At 38.6% G+C, this 18,570-nt stretch overlaps 1 protein-coding gene across 1 annotated transcript in view; it reads left to right on the plus strand.

The window, feature by feature from the left end:
* Positions 1 to 896, plus strand: part of MYOCD (myocardin) — a 108,981-nt gene extending 108,085 nt beyond the window's left edge. Inside the window, exon 14 of the mRNA XM_004603891.2 lies at positions 325 to 896. Coding sequence (XP_004603948.2) covers positions 325 to 896 — 572 coding nt within the window. The remainder of the gene's footprint in view (positions 1 to 324) is intronic.
* The last annotated feature ends 17,674 nt before the right edge of the window (positions 897 to 18,570 follow it).

Genomic DNA, 18,570 nt, shown 5'->3' on the forward strand with positions numbered 1-18,570 from the left:
AATGGTGGAGAGATAATACAGAGGTGCAGGGTACTTGCCTTGTACATGGGCAACTCAGGTCCTTTCTCCAGTATCCCATATAGTACCCTAAGCACCACCTGAAGTGAGCTCTGAGTGCAGAACCAGGAGTAAGCCCTAAACACTGCCTGGTGTCGTCCCTAAGCAAAACTAAAAGCAAAAAGAACAGTGATGAGTTGGATGGTGGGAAATAGCCCATGGTCATCTCCTGGGTCTAAATGAAACTCACTCACTCAAAAAATTCATATAATGAGACCTATTCAGTTTTAAGTGATTTAACATCTCACAATGTGTTTCTACCAACAGAATTGCCAGCTGATTTCAGAGAGGATAATTCATGTCTTCAAAAAGTCCCAAAGATACCTGGGACTTCCCACAGTCCTAGTGCTGCACTCCCTAAATGCTTGGCTTCCTTTGATCAAGTGTCTTCAGGGGTGCAGCTCCCATTAGATCAGTATGGAACTGACAGTGATGAGCATCTTGAAGTCTTATTAAATTCCCAGAGTCCCTTAGCAAAGGTGAGTGATGTCACCCTTATGAAAATTGGGAGTGAGGAACCTCCCTTTGATGGAGTAATGGATGGATTGTCTGCGAAGGCTGCAGAAGACCTCTTCAACGCACAAGAGATCTTGCCTGGCCCCCTGTCTCCCATGCAGACTCAGTTTTCACCCTCTTCTGTGGATAGCAATGGGCTACCATTAAGTTTCACTGAATCACCTTGGGAAACCATGGAATGGCTTGACCTCACTCCACCAAGTTCCACACCAGGATTTAGTTCCTTGTCCACCAGTGGGCCCAGCATCTTTAACATTGATTTTCTGGACGTCACAGATCTCAACTTGAATTCCCCTATGGACCTTCACTTACAGCAGTGGTAGAATGTCTGACGCAGTAGTGCTAAGGAAGACCAATCGGAATTCCATGGGGAAAGTACACAATCATAAATATGAATAGTATCCAGAAAGAAGGATAACAAGGTAAAGGAAGAGAAGGAAAAGGTTAAAAGGGAATCAAAAAGAAGCAGTATGTGTCAATTGAGGAAAAAATACATGTTTTTGTATGATGGAATATTTACAATGCTCAGTAACTGTCAGTAATTTCAATAATATATTTTAAAATGTGCTTTCCCAGATAAATAATATCAAGAGAAAAATCTTTCTCTGCCTTTTCAAACACAAACCTTGTTTTGTTCCTTAATTTTTATCAGGCATTACTGGGGCATAAACTTACATTTTAGGTTTTTCTTGTGAATTTATGAATTTGCAAGAAATTGTGTGAAAAGAAAATATACTCTTTACAGAGTTCAGGGAAATAAGTCCTCAAAGATTACCATGATGGAAGCCACTTTTCATTTCTCCATTACCTATTTAAAAACAGTTCCCTTTCTTAGGGAGATAGGAGTGAGGGATGTTTAAAAGAATAGGAATGTCCATTCCCGGAGAGTTGAAGTTAACAGTGTTCCTTACCTATGAATATCCCACTGGAGCAGTTCTAATTCTTTATCCAAAACTCAGTGTGGTGAAGAGACCTGTGTTTGCTCCAGAGTATGTTTGACTAGAAATTCCCTCTAAGTATACCTGTGGTTGAATTACTCCACAGTCTGTGGTGATAAGCGTTGTGAAACAGGAAAAAGCCCTCCTGCAATAGGAAATTCTTTGACTCAATTCTCCTTTGTTTCAAAGACTAAAGATGACCATGCAAACAGTTTGGAAGGATACCATTAGCCTCAGGAAGTTATGTCAGGGAAAACTCAGAACTAGAGATAATTTCGTGTCATGGGAATAAATACAATGGATTGCTACAACAGGGTGATTTTTATGGAGGCCCATTTTGTTTTGTTTTCTTATTTGGAAGTAAGGTGGGAAGTTTACCTACTATATGTTTTTCCCATTATACTTTATTTTTAATATATCATTTTTTTTCTTTTAAAGACCATCCTGCCCCAACATTGGAAGAACTTCTTAGGGCTAACAAACTGCCATGGTTTTGATGAAGCCATATTCTCAAAAATTTGAAATTCCAGTTCCTATTAGGGAACTCATTTTCTATATACAGAATTTTCTGCAAAAGGAATTCATAAGAATTTACTTAGGAGGAAACTGATAGTTCAGACTGTCAGTCATAAAGCTCCTTCTATCCTAATTTTATTTACAATAATTATTGATTTGAGTTACTCTGGGGGAATTGGAAATCATTATATTGTAAATATAAATTTGAATTATATTTACAGGAGAAAGTATTTTAGGTCTGGGATTCTAAAATGAAAAACAGATGCACATTGTAAATGATATAAGAATTAAAAGATCTTGACCTAATGTGCATTCTTTATTACCTCTAGTAGTTGGGAGTTTAAAAAACTCAATGTCTTTCTAAGAATCACTGTGGCTCAAATTTACCATTTTATAGTGTGCATGCTGTAGAAAGTAGCTATTGCTTTTTTAAAAAATTTAAATCACCAAGGCACTGTTTTCTATTTTTGTAAAAAAATTGTTCACTGTGCACTTATGGAGAAAATAACCGAAAAATGTTGTGAGTTTTAGAAGTTCTCTTTTTGCTAAACCAAAGATTTAGAAATCATTCCATTGTGAACTTGTAAACATGTGTGAACACAGAGTGTTTTTGGTTACTGCTACTCTGAAAGCTGCCAGATCTTATTCTGTGGGATATAAATATATAATATATTATATAATATATAAATAGATATATGCATATGTATGTGTAGTTATACATTAATACATATACACACATACATAAGTATATGTACATACACACATATATGTATGTGTATGTCTCTTGAAAAGCAGTTTTACAGAGTTCATACCAAAAGCCTATAATCCTAAATCTGCTGTGAAATGATTCTTGGCCTTTCTCACTATGAGTTTCTGATTAGCCATTCAGACTACACATTGCCTCTCTTTGTATGACTAATGGGTCCAACCCAATGACTCACAGCCACTTGCTTACTATGAACAAGCTCATCTTGACAATAAATATGGATGTGAAAAGACAGATCAGCTTCTCCATTCATAGCTGGAAATGGTAATAACATCTCTTACAGATGAGCATAAAACTAGCATGAATGTTTTACATTCCTTGATCTGCACTATTCTTTAAAAAATTCACGCAGTAAAATTTCCATGTTATTTTTATATTAGTCATCAGACTAAAAAGATAGAGGAAAATTACCTGTCTTTTTTCTGAAGAGAAGCTACAGAGAAGAAAACCTCATTTATACATTCCTCACATCTGTTTATTCTTTGGATTTTGAAGTTTTATTTGGATCTTGACAAAGCTCATTGGTCAATACTTTTTCATGTGCCATGTTCTGAGAACTGTGTGTTATTTCTTCTCACCTCACTTCCTTTGGAAAATAAGCTCACATGTCCCTAATTCTTATATAACGCCCCCCATCCCTCCCCATCCTCCGCCCTCGGTATGACATGGTAAGGAGACATCAATTATTTTTAAGACTGTGCTTGTTCAGTCTAAAAAATAATAAATGGAATCATTTTAGGATTCTATCTGATATATCTTCCTCACCGAGACAAAAACATACATAGATAGTTTTTGTTCGCTGCTTAAAACAAAACACTTGCCACAGAGCAACCCTTGGATTAATTAGGTTTAACTTCCCACAGATCCCATGAATGTATCATATAAGTTTACTACTTCAAATGAATCAGGCATTTCATGTCAATTTATATAACTCATATTGGAGATTTTTATTTTAAGTTCTTTTAAATTCTTAATATGCCTTTTTTTCTGGTGATGAATTGGACATGAATAAGAAATGTACTGACCCGGGGCTGGAGCAATAGCACAGCAGGTAGGGCGTTTGCCTTGCACGCGGCCAACCCGGGTTCGATCCCCGGCATCCCATATGGTCCCCCAAGCACTGCGAGGAGTAATTCCTGAGTGCAAAGCCGGGAGTAACCCCTGAGCATCGCTGGGTGTGACCCAAAAAGAAAAAAAAAAGAAATGTACTGACCCTTATGAAGTTTCTCAATGCTTTTAGAACCTGGAAATGATCACATGTAATTTTATTAACGCTCTTAGAGCCCCTTTCTTAATACATACCTGCAGAGTTTTGCAGCCATTTCTTATCAGCCCTACTTCTAATGAAGTTATTGGGACAACATACATTTTATTATATATGAGATTGGAGGTGGAAGGAAGGAATTTGAAAAAGGGAGAGAGGAAGAGGGAATAAATTTTTTTCAAAAAGTACTTATTTTCAATTATAGCAACTTTAAAAAAAAATAAATGCTCAGTTTACCAAAAACTCCTGCATCAATTTTACTTATCAAAGGATAATTATTTGATGTCTAACCTGGGTAAAACATACAAGTGTTCAGATATTCGATACAAAATTGACTCAGATTTTGAGTGAGGAATTATAGTTCCTATAAGCAAGAACTCTGGGAATCTTTCAGTCCTCAAACTGGAAACTCACTTGCTGTTATTTAAAGAGGTCTTTATTTTTTCAATATGGGGGCTAGATTGCCCCATTTTAGCTAATAGCTCTCTTCCACACAAATAATAAAATATCAGCTAATATTTCCTTTCATTAATGATCAAATACCAGTGTATATCACTTGGAAATTTTCCCTCTAATTAAAAAATCTGTGAGTATTGGTGCTTTCTTTCACTGCCATACACAGAAAATACACCCCCCTCTTTAAAATCAGAAGGGAGAAGGAAACATTTTATTTCATTGTCTATCATCAATTTTCATAAACTTTCTAGATAAAAGGGACAGTTCCTAGAGGTCTAATAGTGGTGGGCTGTCAATTTCTAGTCTTTATGAAAAAAGTTGCAGAAAGAAGTCAGCCTGTTATCCTCTGTCAAGTCTTTGTAAATTCTTCACAGTGAGAATCCCACAAATAATAGCACCCCATTTGCTGTCACATATGACACATTTTATTAATCTATAGTTTTAATTGTTCTATAAACCCTGTACAAACCAGAAAGGTAATTCTGAAACTGAAATTACTAATATTTTATTAAACAGATAATATTGCTAAACATACAGAGTTCAGGTTCTGGAAAAAGATGTCTCTATAATTCTAAGACATGTTAGATTTGGATTAAGAAGCCAGGTTTGATTCTGGAATCCAAAATTTTAGAGGAGTCTTGGCTAGGTTGAAACTATGCTTGTGAAGATTTTAAGACAAGTTTCTGGAAAGAATTTTCTGTCAGCTTCCAGGTTAATTGTTCTGACTCACTGTAATAATATATGAGTAAACTGTCTTCCAATTCTGGGTTTTGTGATTTCCTCTGTGGATTAAGACAAATTCCTAACCATCTCTTATGTTGATTTTAACCACCTCTATCCAACATGGACACTGGTAACATGTGTCTTTCATAAATCATTTAACATATCCCAAGTATTAATAAGAAGGGGAGATATTAATGATGGGAATTCCAGAAACCATTCTAATGTTTTTCAAGGGAAGAGACCCCAAAGTGCTTCTGGAAGTTTCTCCAGTGAGTCCACAGTGAAGGAAGAAGAAAGTACAAGACTGGGTTCTTAAAACTCTCCCTTGGTTAAAAGCAAGAGATATTTTGTAAGGATATCAAAGAAGTAAGCTTATTTTGTCTGTGAAAACCTTGTGTATTATTTTGAAATTGGTCTCCTTTCCTCAGCTATACATAACCAGAAAGAAAAGTGGGTGATTAGGGGAAAAAGAAGCAATGGCTAAATACCAAAGTTGGCATGTGTTCTTTTTTAATTATATATTTTTAAATAAAATGTTTACTTTAAAAAGAGATTCAAGTTTTCTTTCTTGACTAAATGATCGACGAGACACTGAATTTCTGTCCCTGATGTGTGTTATTTCATTTCATCCTCACAAGGACACCTAAGGTAGCACTATTATTATCCCTACTTACAAATGGGAAAGCAGACTCAGAGAACTAGTAATATGCATAAGGCTACATAAGCATAAAGAAATACAGATCAATGATCAACGTATGCTTATCTCCAAACTACTGATCCTAGTTGAATACTGGACATCTCACCTATATTTACTTATGATAATAGAATTAGAACTTGGGAAAAAGAGACAGACTCTCAAATTTTATACATTCTATTAAGTGCACAACCACTAAAAAATCAAAATGTTTTATTAAACAACTAAGAAAATACGATAATGTGGAACAAGTCGAGCAGAAGGTGGCCTATAAAGATATATACTAACTCCGAAAATAAGATCTGTTTTTTAATTTTATTTATTTATTTATTTATTTATTTATTTATTTATTTATTTATTTATATTTTGCTTTTTGGGTCACACCCGGCTATGCACAGGGGTTACTGCTGGCTCATGAATTCAGGAATTACTCCTGGCGGTGCTCAGGGGACCATATGGGATGCTGGGAATCAAACCCGGGTCGGCTGCGTGCAAGACAAACGCCCTACCCACTGTGCTATCAATCCAGCCCCTTTTTACATTTTTTATTAGAGAACCACTGTGATGTACAGTTACAAACTTATGAACTTTTGTGTTTGTATTTCACTCATACAGTGATCATTTACCCATCCTCCACCAGTGCCCATTCACATCCACCAATGATCCCAATATCCCTCTCACCACCACCCCACCCTGCCTCAGCGGCAGGGCATTCCCTTTTGTTCTCTCTCCTTTTAGGTGTTGTAGTTTGCAATAGAGGTATTGAGTGGCCTTCATATTCGGTCTATAGTCTACTTTCAGTTTGCATCTTCCAACCTGAATGGGTCCTCCCAACATCCTCTATTTGGTGTTCCCTTCTCTATCTGAACTGCATTTTCCCCCAGCATATAAGGCCAGTTTCCAAGCTGTGGAGCAGACCTCCTGGCCCTTATCTCTACTACTCTTGGGTGTTAGTCTCCCACTGTTATTTTATATTCCATATATGAGTGTGATCTTCCTATGCCTGTCTCTTTCTTTCTGACTCATTTCACTCAACATGACACTTTCCATGTTGATCCACTTATATGCAAATTTCATAACTTCATGTTTTCATACTATACTAACAGCTGCATAGTATTCCATTGTGTAGATGCACCAAAGTTTCTTTAACGAGTCAACTGTTTTTGGGCACTCTGGTTTTTTCCAGATTTGGGCTATTGTTAACAGTGCTGCAATGAACATACAAATGCAAATGTCATTTTTACTATACCTTTTTGCCTCTCCGGGATATATTCCCAGGAGTGGTATTGCTGGGTCAAATGGGAGCTCAATTTCTAATTTTTTGAGAATCGTCCATATTGTTTTCCAAAAAGGCTGAACCAGTCGGCATTCCCACCAGCAGTGAAGGAGAGTCCCTTTCTCCTCACACCCATACCAGCACCGGTTGCTTTTGATTATTTGGATGTGGGCCAGTCTCTGTGGTGTGAAATGATATCTCATTGTTGTTTTGATCTGCATCTCCCTGATGATTAGTGACATAGAGGATTTTCTAATGTGCCTCTGAGCCATTCGGATTTCTTCTTTGAGAAAATTTCTGTTTTTGAAATCAGGGTGATATTTGCTTCATAGAAACTGTTTGGAAGTGTTTTTTGATGCTTCAATTTCCTGGAAAGGCTTAAAGAAGACTGGGAGTAAGTCCTCTTTAAAGGTTTGGAAGAATTCACTAGTAAATCCATCTGGCCAGGACTTTTGTGCTTGGGGAGACTTTTTATTACCGTTTCAATTTCTTTGATAGGTCTGTTCAGGTATTCCAGGTCTTCTTGATTCAGCCTTGGGAGGCTATAGGATTCTAGGAATTTATCCATTTCCTCGAGGTTTTCATGTTTCATGGCATAAAGATTCTCAAAGTAATCTCTGAGCCTTTCCGGCCCCGCGCGAGATCGACCCCGGAGGCAACTGAACCACTTTGGACACGAGCGGCGCCCCCCAAATGCCTCCAAACTGTGTGCTCGGAGCTTCTGGCCCAGGCGCTGCCAGCGAGTGATGCAATTACCAAAAGAATTTTCCCTGGACTTCATATAGAAATCCAAAACCGAACGGCTGCTATCGCAGCCGCGCAACCTAATATCTCTTGATTGTCAGCAACGTGTAAATGTTCCTTTTTGCCAGGGCTTACCGTGGGGGGAAACTCAAAACAATAGTACTGAGTTTTTTGTTGAAGGGTAAAAGATTGTAGCGATAGAATTTTAGGCAGAATTTTCCCTGGACTTCATATAGAAACCCAAAACCGCGCGGCCGCGGCAGCCTAATGTCATCTAATCATCAGCAATATGAAATGGTTCCTTTGTAATGGGTTGGACTTTGGGGGGACCATAATAGGGTTAAAGTTTGTAGTGACGTGTAATTTCTGGCTGTACTTTCCCTGGACTTTATACAGAAATTCAAAGCCGCGAGGCCGCTGCCATGGCCGCGCAACCTATTGTCATTTAATCATCACCAATATGAAATGGTTCCTTTTTAACGGGTCGGACTTTGGTGGGAAATCCTAATAAGAATAGTAAGTCTTTTGCTGAAATATTGAAGGCTACCAAAGTGGTAGCCATCTCTATAGACTGAACTAAGCCATATCCCCACGCCGGCTGAGAAGAAATATCCTTCTTTCTCGGGAAGAAACGCGGCGTGGCGTTAACCATAGTATGATGTCCATTAAGCTGACACGGACCTGGTGGCGTGGGAATGGGATACAAGGGAATAAATTATTATGTACTTGGAACAGCGGGACGCTGGTGGAATCTCGAGCCAGGGCCGATACCAGCGTATTACTTTTGATTCCAGAAACTGCTTGCAGACATTCTACCAGACTATCAACTAAGCCAGAGCCCCACGCCGGCTGATGACGGGAAATAACCATCTTTTTTGGTTTGTTTTCCCTTTGTCAGGCATTGTGGTGATTACTAAACAGGCGTGAACTCGGTGGAACGAGATGAGGTGGGAAAAAAATAGAAAAGTTATGTAACAAACAGCGGGACTTAATATCTCTGCATTCTCAGCAATGGAGAGCCATCAAAGGCTTCCTTGACAGTGGTACTGTCTTTTCTTTTTTGGGGGGAAACCCTAGCAACAATAGTGAGTCATGTGTTGAAACATGTAATGTAACCAAGATAAAGTGTAAACGAAGTGAAACTTATCACTTACAAGGGCGGGTGGGGGGGCGGGAGGGGGCGGGAGGTATAATGGTGTGGTTGGTGATGGAATATGGGCACAGATGAAGGGAAGGGTGTTTGAGTATTGTATAACTGACATAATCCTGAGAACTATGTAACCCTCCACATGGTGATTCAATAAAATTTAAATTAAAAAAAAAAAGAATTTGAAAAGGAATAGAAAAACACAAAGGGCAGAGTAATAGACACTTAGGTCCCCAGAGCTTGGTAGGAGTAAGCCCTGAACCACCTAGTGTGGCCCCAAGACAAAAATAAATAAATAAATAAATAAAAAGAATTCTATCATTCAAAATAAAAAAAAAGTAATCTCTGAGGATCCTTTGAATTTCTGTAATTTCTGTAGTAATGTCCCCCTTTTCATTTCTAATTTGGTTTATTAGGGTTTTCTCTCTCCCTCTTTTTGTGAGTCTTGCTAAAGGTTTATCACTTCATTGATCTTTTGAGTTGTCTTTTTGGTTTCCACCTCATTAATTTCTGCTCTGAGTTTTATTATTTCCTTCCTCCTGTTCAGATTGGGCTCCTTTTGTTCGTCATTCTCTAAGCTCTTAAACTGTGAGGTTAGATTACTTATGTGGGCTCTCTACTCCTTCCAGAGGAATGCTTGTAGAGTTATGAACTTTCCTCTTAACACAGCTTTTGCTGTGTCCCATAGGTTTTGGTAACTCATGTCCTTATTGTTGTTCGTTTCCAGGAATCTTTTGACTTTCCTCTTTGATTTCCTTTATAAGCATCACATGAGGCTGACACCCAAGGTAGATACAAGGGCCAGGGGGATTGCCCCATATCTGGAAGACTGCTTCATGAGCGGAGGGGAGAAGGCAGATAGAATAGAGAAGGGATCACTAAGAAAAATGATGGCTGGAGGAACCAGTTGGGATGGGAGATGCATGCTGAAAGTAGATGATGGACCAAACATGATGACCTCTCAGTGTCTGTGTTGCAAGCTATAATGCCCAAAAATAGAGAGAGAGTATGGGGAATATTGTCTGCCATAGAGGCAGGGGGAGGGTGGAAAGGGGGATATACCCAGGGTATTGGTGGTGGGGAATGTGCACTGGTGGAGGGATGGGTGTTTGATCATTGTGAGATTGTAACCCAAACATGAAAGCTTGTAACTATCTCACGGTGATTCAATAAAATTTTTAAAAATTTTAAAATTTAAAAAATAAAAAAGGAAAACAAGATAACCTGCTCCAGGCACTCTTAAAAAAAAGACAAAAAAGAAAATTTCTGTTCATTTCCATCCCCCATTTTTTGATGGGGTTGGAAGTTTTCTTCTTGTAGAGTTCAATCAGTGCCTTGTATATCCTTGATATCAACTCCTTATCAGATGGGTATTGGGTGAATATCCTTTCCCATTCTGTAGATTGCCTTTGTATTTTGGTCACTGTTTCTTTTGAGGTGCAGAAGCTTCTTAGTTTAAGATAGTCCCATTTGCTTATCTCTGTTTTCACTTGCTTGGTCAGTGGCATGTCATCTTTGAAAATATCTTTAGCTTCAATGTCGTGAAGGGTTTTGCCAACCTTGTCTTCCATGTACCTTATGGATTCTGGTTTGATGTTGAGATCTTTAATCCACTGTGACCTGACTTTTGTGCATGGTGTTAGGTAGAGATCTGAGCCCATTTTTTTGCATGTAGCTGTCCAGATTTTCCAGCACCATTTGTTGAAGAGGCTTTCCTTGCTCCAATTCACATTTTTTGCTCCCTTATCAAAGATTAGATGATCATATATTTGAGGGTGTGTGTCAGGATATTCAACCCTGTTCCATTGCTCTGCCTTTGTTCCAGTACCATGCTATTTTAATTATTACCATTTTGTAGTAGAGATTGAGATTGGGAAGGGTGATTACTCCCATATTCTTTTTTCCAATAGTTGCTTTAGCTATTTGTGGAGGCTCATTGTTCCATATGAATTGCAGGAGTGTTCTCTCCATTTCTTTGAAGAATGTCATGGGTATACTTATAGGGATCGCATTGAATGAGTACAATGCTTTGGGAAGTATTGCCATTTTGACAATGTTAATTCTCCCAATCCATGAGCAGGAGATATCTTTCCATATCCTCAGGTCCTCTATTATTTCTTGAAGTAGCGTTTTGTAGTTTTCTTTGTACAAGTCCTTTATCTCCTTAGTTAAGCTGGTTCCAAGGTACTTGATATTCTGAGGCACGATTGTGAACAGGATTGCTTTTTTCATGTCACTTTCTTCTCTCTCATTATTTGCATATAGGAAAGGCATGGACTTTTGGGTGTTGATTTTATAGCCTGCAACTTCATTATACAAGTCTATTGTTTCTAAGAGTTTCTTGGTAGAGATTTTAGGGTTCTCTAAGTATAGTATCATATCATCTGCAAATAGTGAGAGCTTGATTTCTTCCTTTCCTACCTGAATGCCCTGAATACCTTTTTCTTGCCTAACTGCTATTGCAAGTACTACCAGTACTACATTGAACAGAAGTGGAGAGAGTGGGCCTGCTTGTCTTGTCCCTGATTTTAGAGGGAAGGCCTTTAGTTTTTCCCCATTGAGGATGGTGCTTGCCATAGGCTTGTAGTAGGTGGCTTTGAATATATTGAGAAAAGCCCCTTCTATACCCATTTTGTGAGAGTTTTCATCATAAATGGGTGCTGGATCTTGTCAAATGCTTTCTCTGCATCCATTGATATGATCATATGGTTCTTATTTTTACTTTTGTTGATATGGTGGATTATGTTGATTGACATGCGAATGTTAAATCATCCTTGCATCCCTGAGATGAATCCTACATGGTCCTGGAGTATGATCTTTTTGATGAGTTGTTGAATTCTATTTGCTAATATTTTGTTGAGAATCTTCTCATACATGTTCATCAGGGATATTGGCCTGTAGTTTTCTTTTTTGTGGTGTCTTTGTTTGCTTTTGGTATTAGGGAGATATGAGCCTCGTAGAAACTCTTTAGGAGGATTTCTGTTTCTTTAATTTCCTTGGAAAAGCTTGAGAAGAACTGGTAATATGTCCTCCTTAAATGTTTGGAAGAATTCACTAGTGAATCCATCTGGACCTGGGATTTTGTTTTTGGGAAGACTTTTGATTACAGTTTCAATTTCCTTGATATTAATAGGACTGTTCAGGTATTCCAAGTCTTCTTTATTTAGTCTTGGGAGATTATAGGAATCCAGGAATTTATCCATTTCTTCTAGGTTCTCTTGTTTCATGGCATACAGATTTTCAAATTAGTCTCTGATGATCTTTTGAATTTCTTTGGTTTCTGTTGTGATATCCCCCCTTTTCATTTCTGATTCAGTTTATAAAGGTTCTCTCTCTTTCTTTGTGAGTCTTGCTAGTGGTTTATCAGTCCTGTTTATTTTCTCAAAAAAACAGCTCTTGGTTTCGTTGATCTTTCGGATTGTCTTTTGGGTTTTCATTAGACCTGTTTTTATCTGCTTCTCTTTCCTAGATTTATTCCTGACAATTTTCCCACCAACCAATATATAAATCACATGAACTGTGATATTGTGGAAAGAGGCTTTTTCACAGAGCAATGGTCAAATTATACTGGTATAAGTATATAATAGTGATTCCAAGCCCTAATTTTTTTGTTTTGTTTTTGAGTCACACCTGGTACTGCTTGGGGTTATTCCTGGTTCTACATTCAAGAATTAATCCTAGTGGTGCTTGGGGAACCACATGGGATGCTGGGGGTTGAGCCCAGGTCAGTCTTATGCAAGGCAAGTGCCCTACCTGCTGTAGTACCTACCTCTTTGTCCCCTTCAAGCCCTAATTTGAAAAAGAACTGATCTTGCATTATGCCATGACACTGCCTTCCAAAGAATGCCAGAAGAAATCTCACAGCTGGCTCTCAGCTGTTGGGATTGTCATAACTGCTGTTACTGAGCCCAGTTTATGAACAAGAGAATAAGTTACAAATTCATTGCCTTGCCTGAACCTCCTATTCTGTTGTGATCAGTGTAGTATGATTATCATATTTACATACATGATAGTGGATAGGGTAATGTATTTCCAAGCAAGGCTGGAGCAATAGCACAGCAGATAAGGCACTTGCCTTGAATGCAGCGTACCCATTTGATCCCCTGCACTGCATATGATCCCCTGAGCACTGCCACAACTAATTTCTAAATACAGGGCCAGGAGTAAGCCCTAGTAACCAGCTTGTGTGGCCAAAAAAAAGCCAAAGATGCATTTTCAAGGGAAAATTGAGGTGCTATTACAAACATAGGGGATGAAAGAAAAGAGTAGATCTCTACTCTGGTACCTTTGTTTCCTAGAATTTCACCTTATACTGAAGAAAACAAGTGACAGAAATAGAGAAGGCAAAAGAAGGTTTAAGTCAAGTTTAGGGTCTGCAGGTATCAGTACAAAAGTGAGAGAATGGGGCCAGCAGGCAGGGTGCTTGTCTGTATGCATCCATTCATGCCTTCAGTTCCCAGCACTCCATATGGTCCTTTGATCATCACCAGGAGTTGATAAGTTGATAAATTTGATAAATAAAATTGATAAATTTATCAATTTGATAAATTTTCAAATTGATAAGTTGAGAATATGACCAAAGAAAATTTAGAATTGTGAGCTATATGGTCACACACACACACACAATCTCCCGTTAATTACCGATTTCTCGGGCGGGCTCAGTAACATCTCATTTCATCCTTTCCCTGAGATCTTAGAAGTCTATTTCGACTTGGCCCTCCTAACGATGTTGCACTGGGGGCTCTTCAGGGTCAGGGGAATGAGATCCAGCTTGTTACTGGATTTTGCATATGAATACACCATGGGGAGCTTGCAAGGCTGTCCCATGTGGGCAGGAAACTCTCAGATGCTTGCCAGTTTCTCCCAGAGGGAGAAGTAGGCTAAAGATATCGCTTCATATCGCTTCTGGGAGCTTGCTTTTAAGTCTCTCTCTGGATGTTGGCCGGTGATGGGATTACACGCACCTGGGTTCCTCTGCTGGTACCTTCATGCATGAGGCCTGTCCCAACGTGTGGAGAGGGGCCTCCAGCATGGCTGCAGCTAGGTTCCGGTGGTCTTCAGCCGCTGGGAGCTCTGCTCGGGGTAGGGAGGGAAGCTGGAGCCCATCCCCTCTGATGTGCCCCGGGGAGACAGCCAGGCGTGTGGGCAAGAGACTCTCTGCTATATGGTATATGCTATATGGTATGCATGATATTATTCAAAGGAAATAAGTGATGATTGGAGGAAGAATGTGGTGGGATCAAGAGGAACTATAAATGAATTTATATCAATTCAATGCTGAATTGGACTTTTCACCGAAAAAAACAATAGAATACAGATAGATGTTGATATGGGGATTTGTTATATAGATATTTTAATATGGATATTTTTTTATAAGAATGGACTTACATGGTTAGGGAGACTGAACTGCCAATTCAGTGGATAATTCCTTCTAACTACAAAGTATGAGAGCCAGGGAAGCCAATAACATAAATCCCTTAATTCAAAAGATTTGAGAATAAGGAATTTCAATGTCCTGTTACACAATATACAAACTCAAGAAGATAGTTCCTCCCATTTTGGCTTTTCTTTTCTTTGAGCCCTCAGTAAATGAGTTCACCAATATTGTTGAAGAAGGGTCTCTTGCTTAATCTACTGATGCAAATGTTAATCTTTTCTACAAACATACTCAGCAATATACCCAGGAATAATGTTTTACCAGTTGTGTGGGCATCCCTTAGCCTAGTGAAGTTGATGCATGAAATTAAGCATTGTAAATTATATCTTACATTAAATATACATTAAACATAATTAATTAAATATTAAACATTAAATATTATAAATGTGTATCCATGGTCATCATTTATTAAAAATTAATGATCATCCTCCAGAAATGATTCAGAGTTGAAACCTTGATCCTCCATAGACAGAAAAAGATTTTGAGAGGAGACACCTAGATTTTTCTGGAGATCGATCTGTCATCAGGATATTAGGGGGTTATTTATCTCACTCTAAATAATCAGGGAATATCATTAAGATGATGATTCTCCATAGTAATACAAATCTTGAAAATTAAGATCTAGAAAACAGAGGGCTTCTCATGGGGCACCCTTACTGTAGATGATATTTATAAATGCTTACTGTTTGTCTTGCATTATGCCAAGCAAACAATTTCTACATACATTTTATCACATAATCTTCTAGAGTCTAAGACATATTTTACTGCCATCTTCATTTTTAATGTGGCAAAAGTTAGGCTATTTGTCCAAGAGCAGAGAGTGAAAGGAAGAGAATTGAATTAAAATGAGCATAATTCTGTGTTATATCACCTCTCCCATTGACTTCAGGTGTAGTGGGAGAAATAAGTAGTATTAATAAGCCCCCAAATTACTTATTTCAGGGGCAACTATTTAAAGTTAATTTCCACAGAAGATATTTTTCCATGTTGATCAAAGGATATCATGGAGATTTGTAACTAAAAGGGAGCAGATGTGAAAGTCATTGAACAAAACAAGGTCAAAGGGCTAAAAGGAAGGAATGTGGGATCTTTTGCTCACCCAAACGACACAACATGATGGCAGAACATTGAGGACAGAAGTAAAAAAAAAATCCATATTTGTCAAACTGGTACTGGTAGAGACTTCTGCATCATTATCTTTACTCCTTGAGCTTCGGGGGCCTATCCACTATTTTCCCATTGTGTCTGCTGTGCTCTGGGGTGAATCGTTGTAGTTAAATAGTTCTGGGATTGGTCTGATCGTTTCAAACCCTTGCAGTTGTGAAGGATGCCCAAGCATTGTGTATGCTTGTCAATAGATAAGGATAAATAACGAGAATTTGTGACTATGACAAGCTAAAAGGAAAGATGCTCTGAGTCTAGTAGTCCTATAGCCATAGAGTTCCATATCAGAAGTCTCTAATAAGGAAAAGTTCTTGAATAAATGTGAATTAATAATGACTTTGAGATGGAAATGTAATAAAGTATAACCTTTTCATTTTTAAAAATGTTTTAATGAATCACTGTGAGATAGTTACAGACTTACAAACTTTCATGATTACGTTTCAGTCATACAATGACTGAGTACCTATCCCTCCACCAGTGCCTATTCTCCACCACCAATGTGCCCAGTATGCTTCCTGCCAGCCCCAGCTCATCCTCTCCCCAGCCCCCTGCCTCTGTGGCAGGCATATTCCCTTTTACTCACTTTCTCCTTTTGGGTGTTACGGTTTGCAATACAGGTAGTAAGTGGCCATCATGTTTGATCCATAGTCTACTTTCAGCACACATCACCCATCCTGAGAGAGTCCTTAAAGCATCATTTACTTAGTGGTCCCTTCTCTATCCCAGCTGCCTTTTCTCCCAGCATGTAAGGACAGTTTAAGAGCTATGAAGCAATCTTCCTGGCCCTTATCTCTATCTTTGGGTCTTAGTCTCCCACTCTGTTACTTTATATTCCACAAATGAGTGCAGTTATTCTATGTCTGTGCCTCTCTCTCTGACTCATTTCAGTAAGCATGGTATTCTCCATATTAATCCACTTATAAGCAAATTTCATAATTTCATCTTTTCTAATAGCTGCATAGTATGAATATGTACCAAAGTTTCTTGAACCAGTCATTGGTTCTCAGGCACCCTGGGTGTTTTCCAGATTCTGGCTATTGCAGACCATGCTGCAACAAACATACAAGTGAAGATGTCATTTCTACTGTACTTTTTTTTTTTGCATCTCCGGGATATATCCCCAGAAGTGGTATTGCTTGGTCAAATGGGAGCTCAATTTTTAGTTTTTTTGAGAAACAGCCATATTGTTTTCCAAAAAGGCTGGACCAGTCAGCATTCCCACCAGCAGTGAAATCCTCTTTTTCCCACATCCACACCAACACCGGTTGCTTTTGTTCTTTTGGATGTGTGCCAATCGCTGTGGTATGAGATGACATCTCATTGTTGTTCTTATCTGCATCTCCCTGATGATTAGTGTTGATGAGCATTTTTCATGTGCCTTGTGGCAATTCGAATTTCTTCTTTCAGAAAGTTTCTGTTCATTTCATAGCCCCATTTTCTGATGGGATTTGGGTGTTTTCTTCTTGTAGAGTTCAATCAGTGCCTTGCATATCTTTGATATTGACCCTTAATCAGAAGGGTATTGAGTGAACATCCTTTCCCATTCTGTAAGCTGTCTTGGTAGTCTGGTCACTGTTTCTTTTGAGGTGCAGAAGATTCTTAGTTTAAGATGATCCCATTGGTTTATCTTTGTTTCCATATGCATGGTCAGTGGCGTTTTATCTTTGAAGATACTTTTAGCTTTAATTTCGTGGAGGGTTTTGCCAACCCTGTCTTCAATGTACCTTATGGATTATGGTCTAAGGTCTTTAATTCATTTTGATCTGACTTTTTTGCATGCTGTTAGGCAGACATCTGAGCCCATTTTTTTGGCATGTAGCTGTCCAGTTTTGCCAGCACCACTTGTTAAAGAGGCTTTCCTTGCTCCACCTTATCAAAGATTAGATGATCATATATTTGAGGGTGTGTGTGAGGATATACAACCCTATTCCATTGGTCTGAGGATTTGTCTTTGTTCCAATATCATGCTGTTTTAATTATTACCACTTTGTAGTAGCAGGGGATGTGTTTTCAATTCCTTGTGTCCTCTTTTATTTCTTGAAGTAGCGTTTTGTAGCTTTCTTTGTACAAGTCCTTTTACCTCCTTAGTTAAGCTGATTTTAAGGTTCTTGATTTTCTGTGGCATGATTGTGAACGGGATTGTTTTTTTCATGTCACTTTCTTCTCTCTCATTATTTGCATATAAAAAATCCATGGACTTTGCAGTATTGATTTTATAGCCTGTGACTGTACTATACAAGTCTATTGTTTCTAGGAGCTTCTTGGTAGAGGTTTTAAAGTTCTCTAAAGTATAGTATCATGTCATCTGCAAATAGTAAGAGCTTGATTTCTTCCTTTCTTATCTGGAAGATATCTTTTTAGTCACTTGTATCACTTGTCATCCCATTGATCTTCGATTTGCTCGAACAGGAGCCAGTAACATCTCCATTTGTTGCATGCTAGTGTAGTCCAATGATATCTGCTCACTCTGGAAACAGGAAGAGCCTCAAATTGTTCATTCAGGGTTTTGACAAAGAAGTCTGACCGTCTTGTTGGTGGGTGGCCACACAGTCTTTTGATGTCCCATGGAATCCAGTCGGTAACAGCTCTAGTCCAGCAGTCATCTCTGAATTGCATTACGTGTCCGGCCTATCTGATTTTTGACACCTTGGCAAACGAGACAACATCCCTGATTCTTGACTGTCGACGGAGGTCAGAACTCTGGATTCCTTCTCTCACTTGAGTGAAATGTGATACTCCTAGCATAGCTCTTTCGATTCCTCTTTGGGATACCCGAATAGCCTTCTCATCCTGTTTGCGTAGGGTCCAGGTCTCTGAGGCGTATGTTAGTTAGTGCAGGAATAGCGGTGGAGTCGAAAAGAGGTTCTTCATC

This window comes from Sorex araneus, chromosome 6, assembly GCF_027595985.1.
Source record: "Sorex araneus isolate mSorAra2 chromosome 6, mSorAra2.pri, whole genome shotgun sequence".
Classification (NCBI taxonomy): Eukaryota; Metazoa; Chordata; class Mammalia; order Eulipotyphla; family Soricidae; genus Sorex; species Sorex araneus.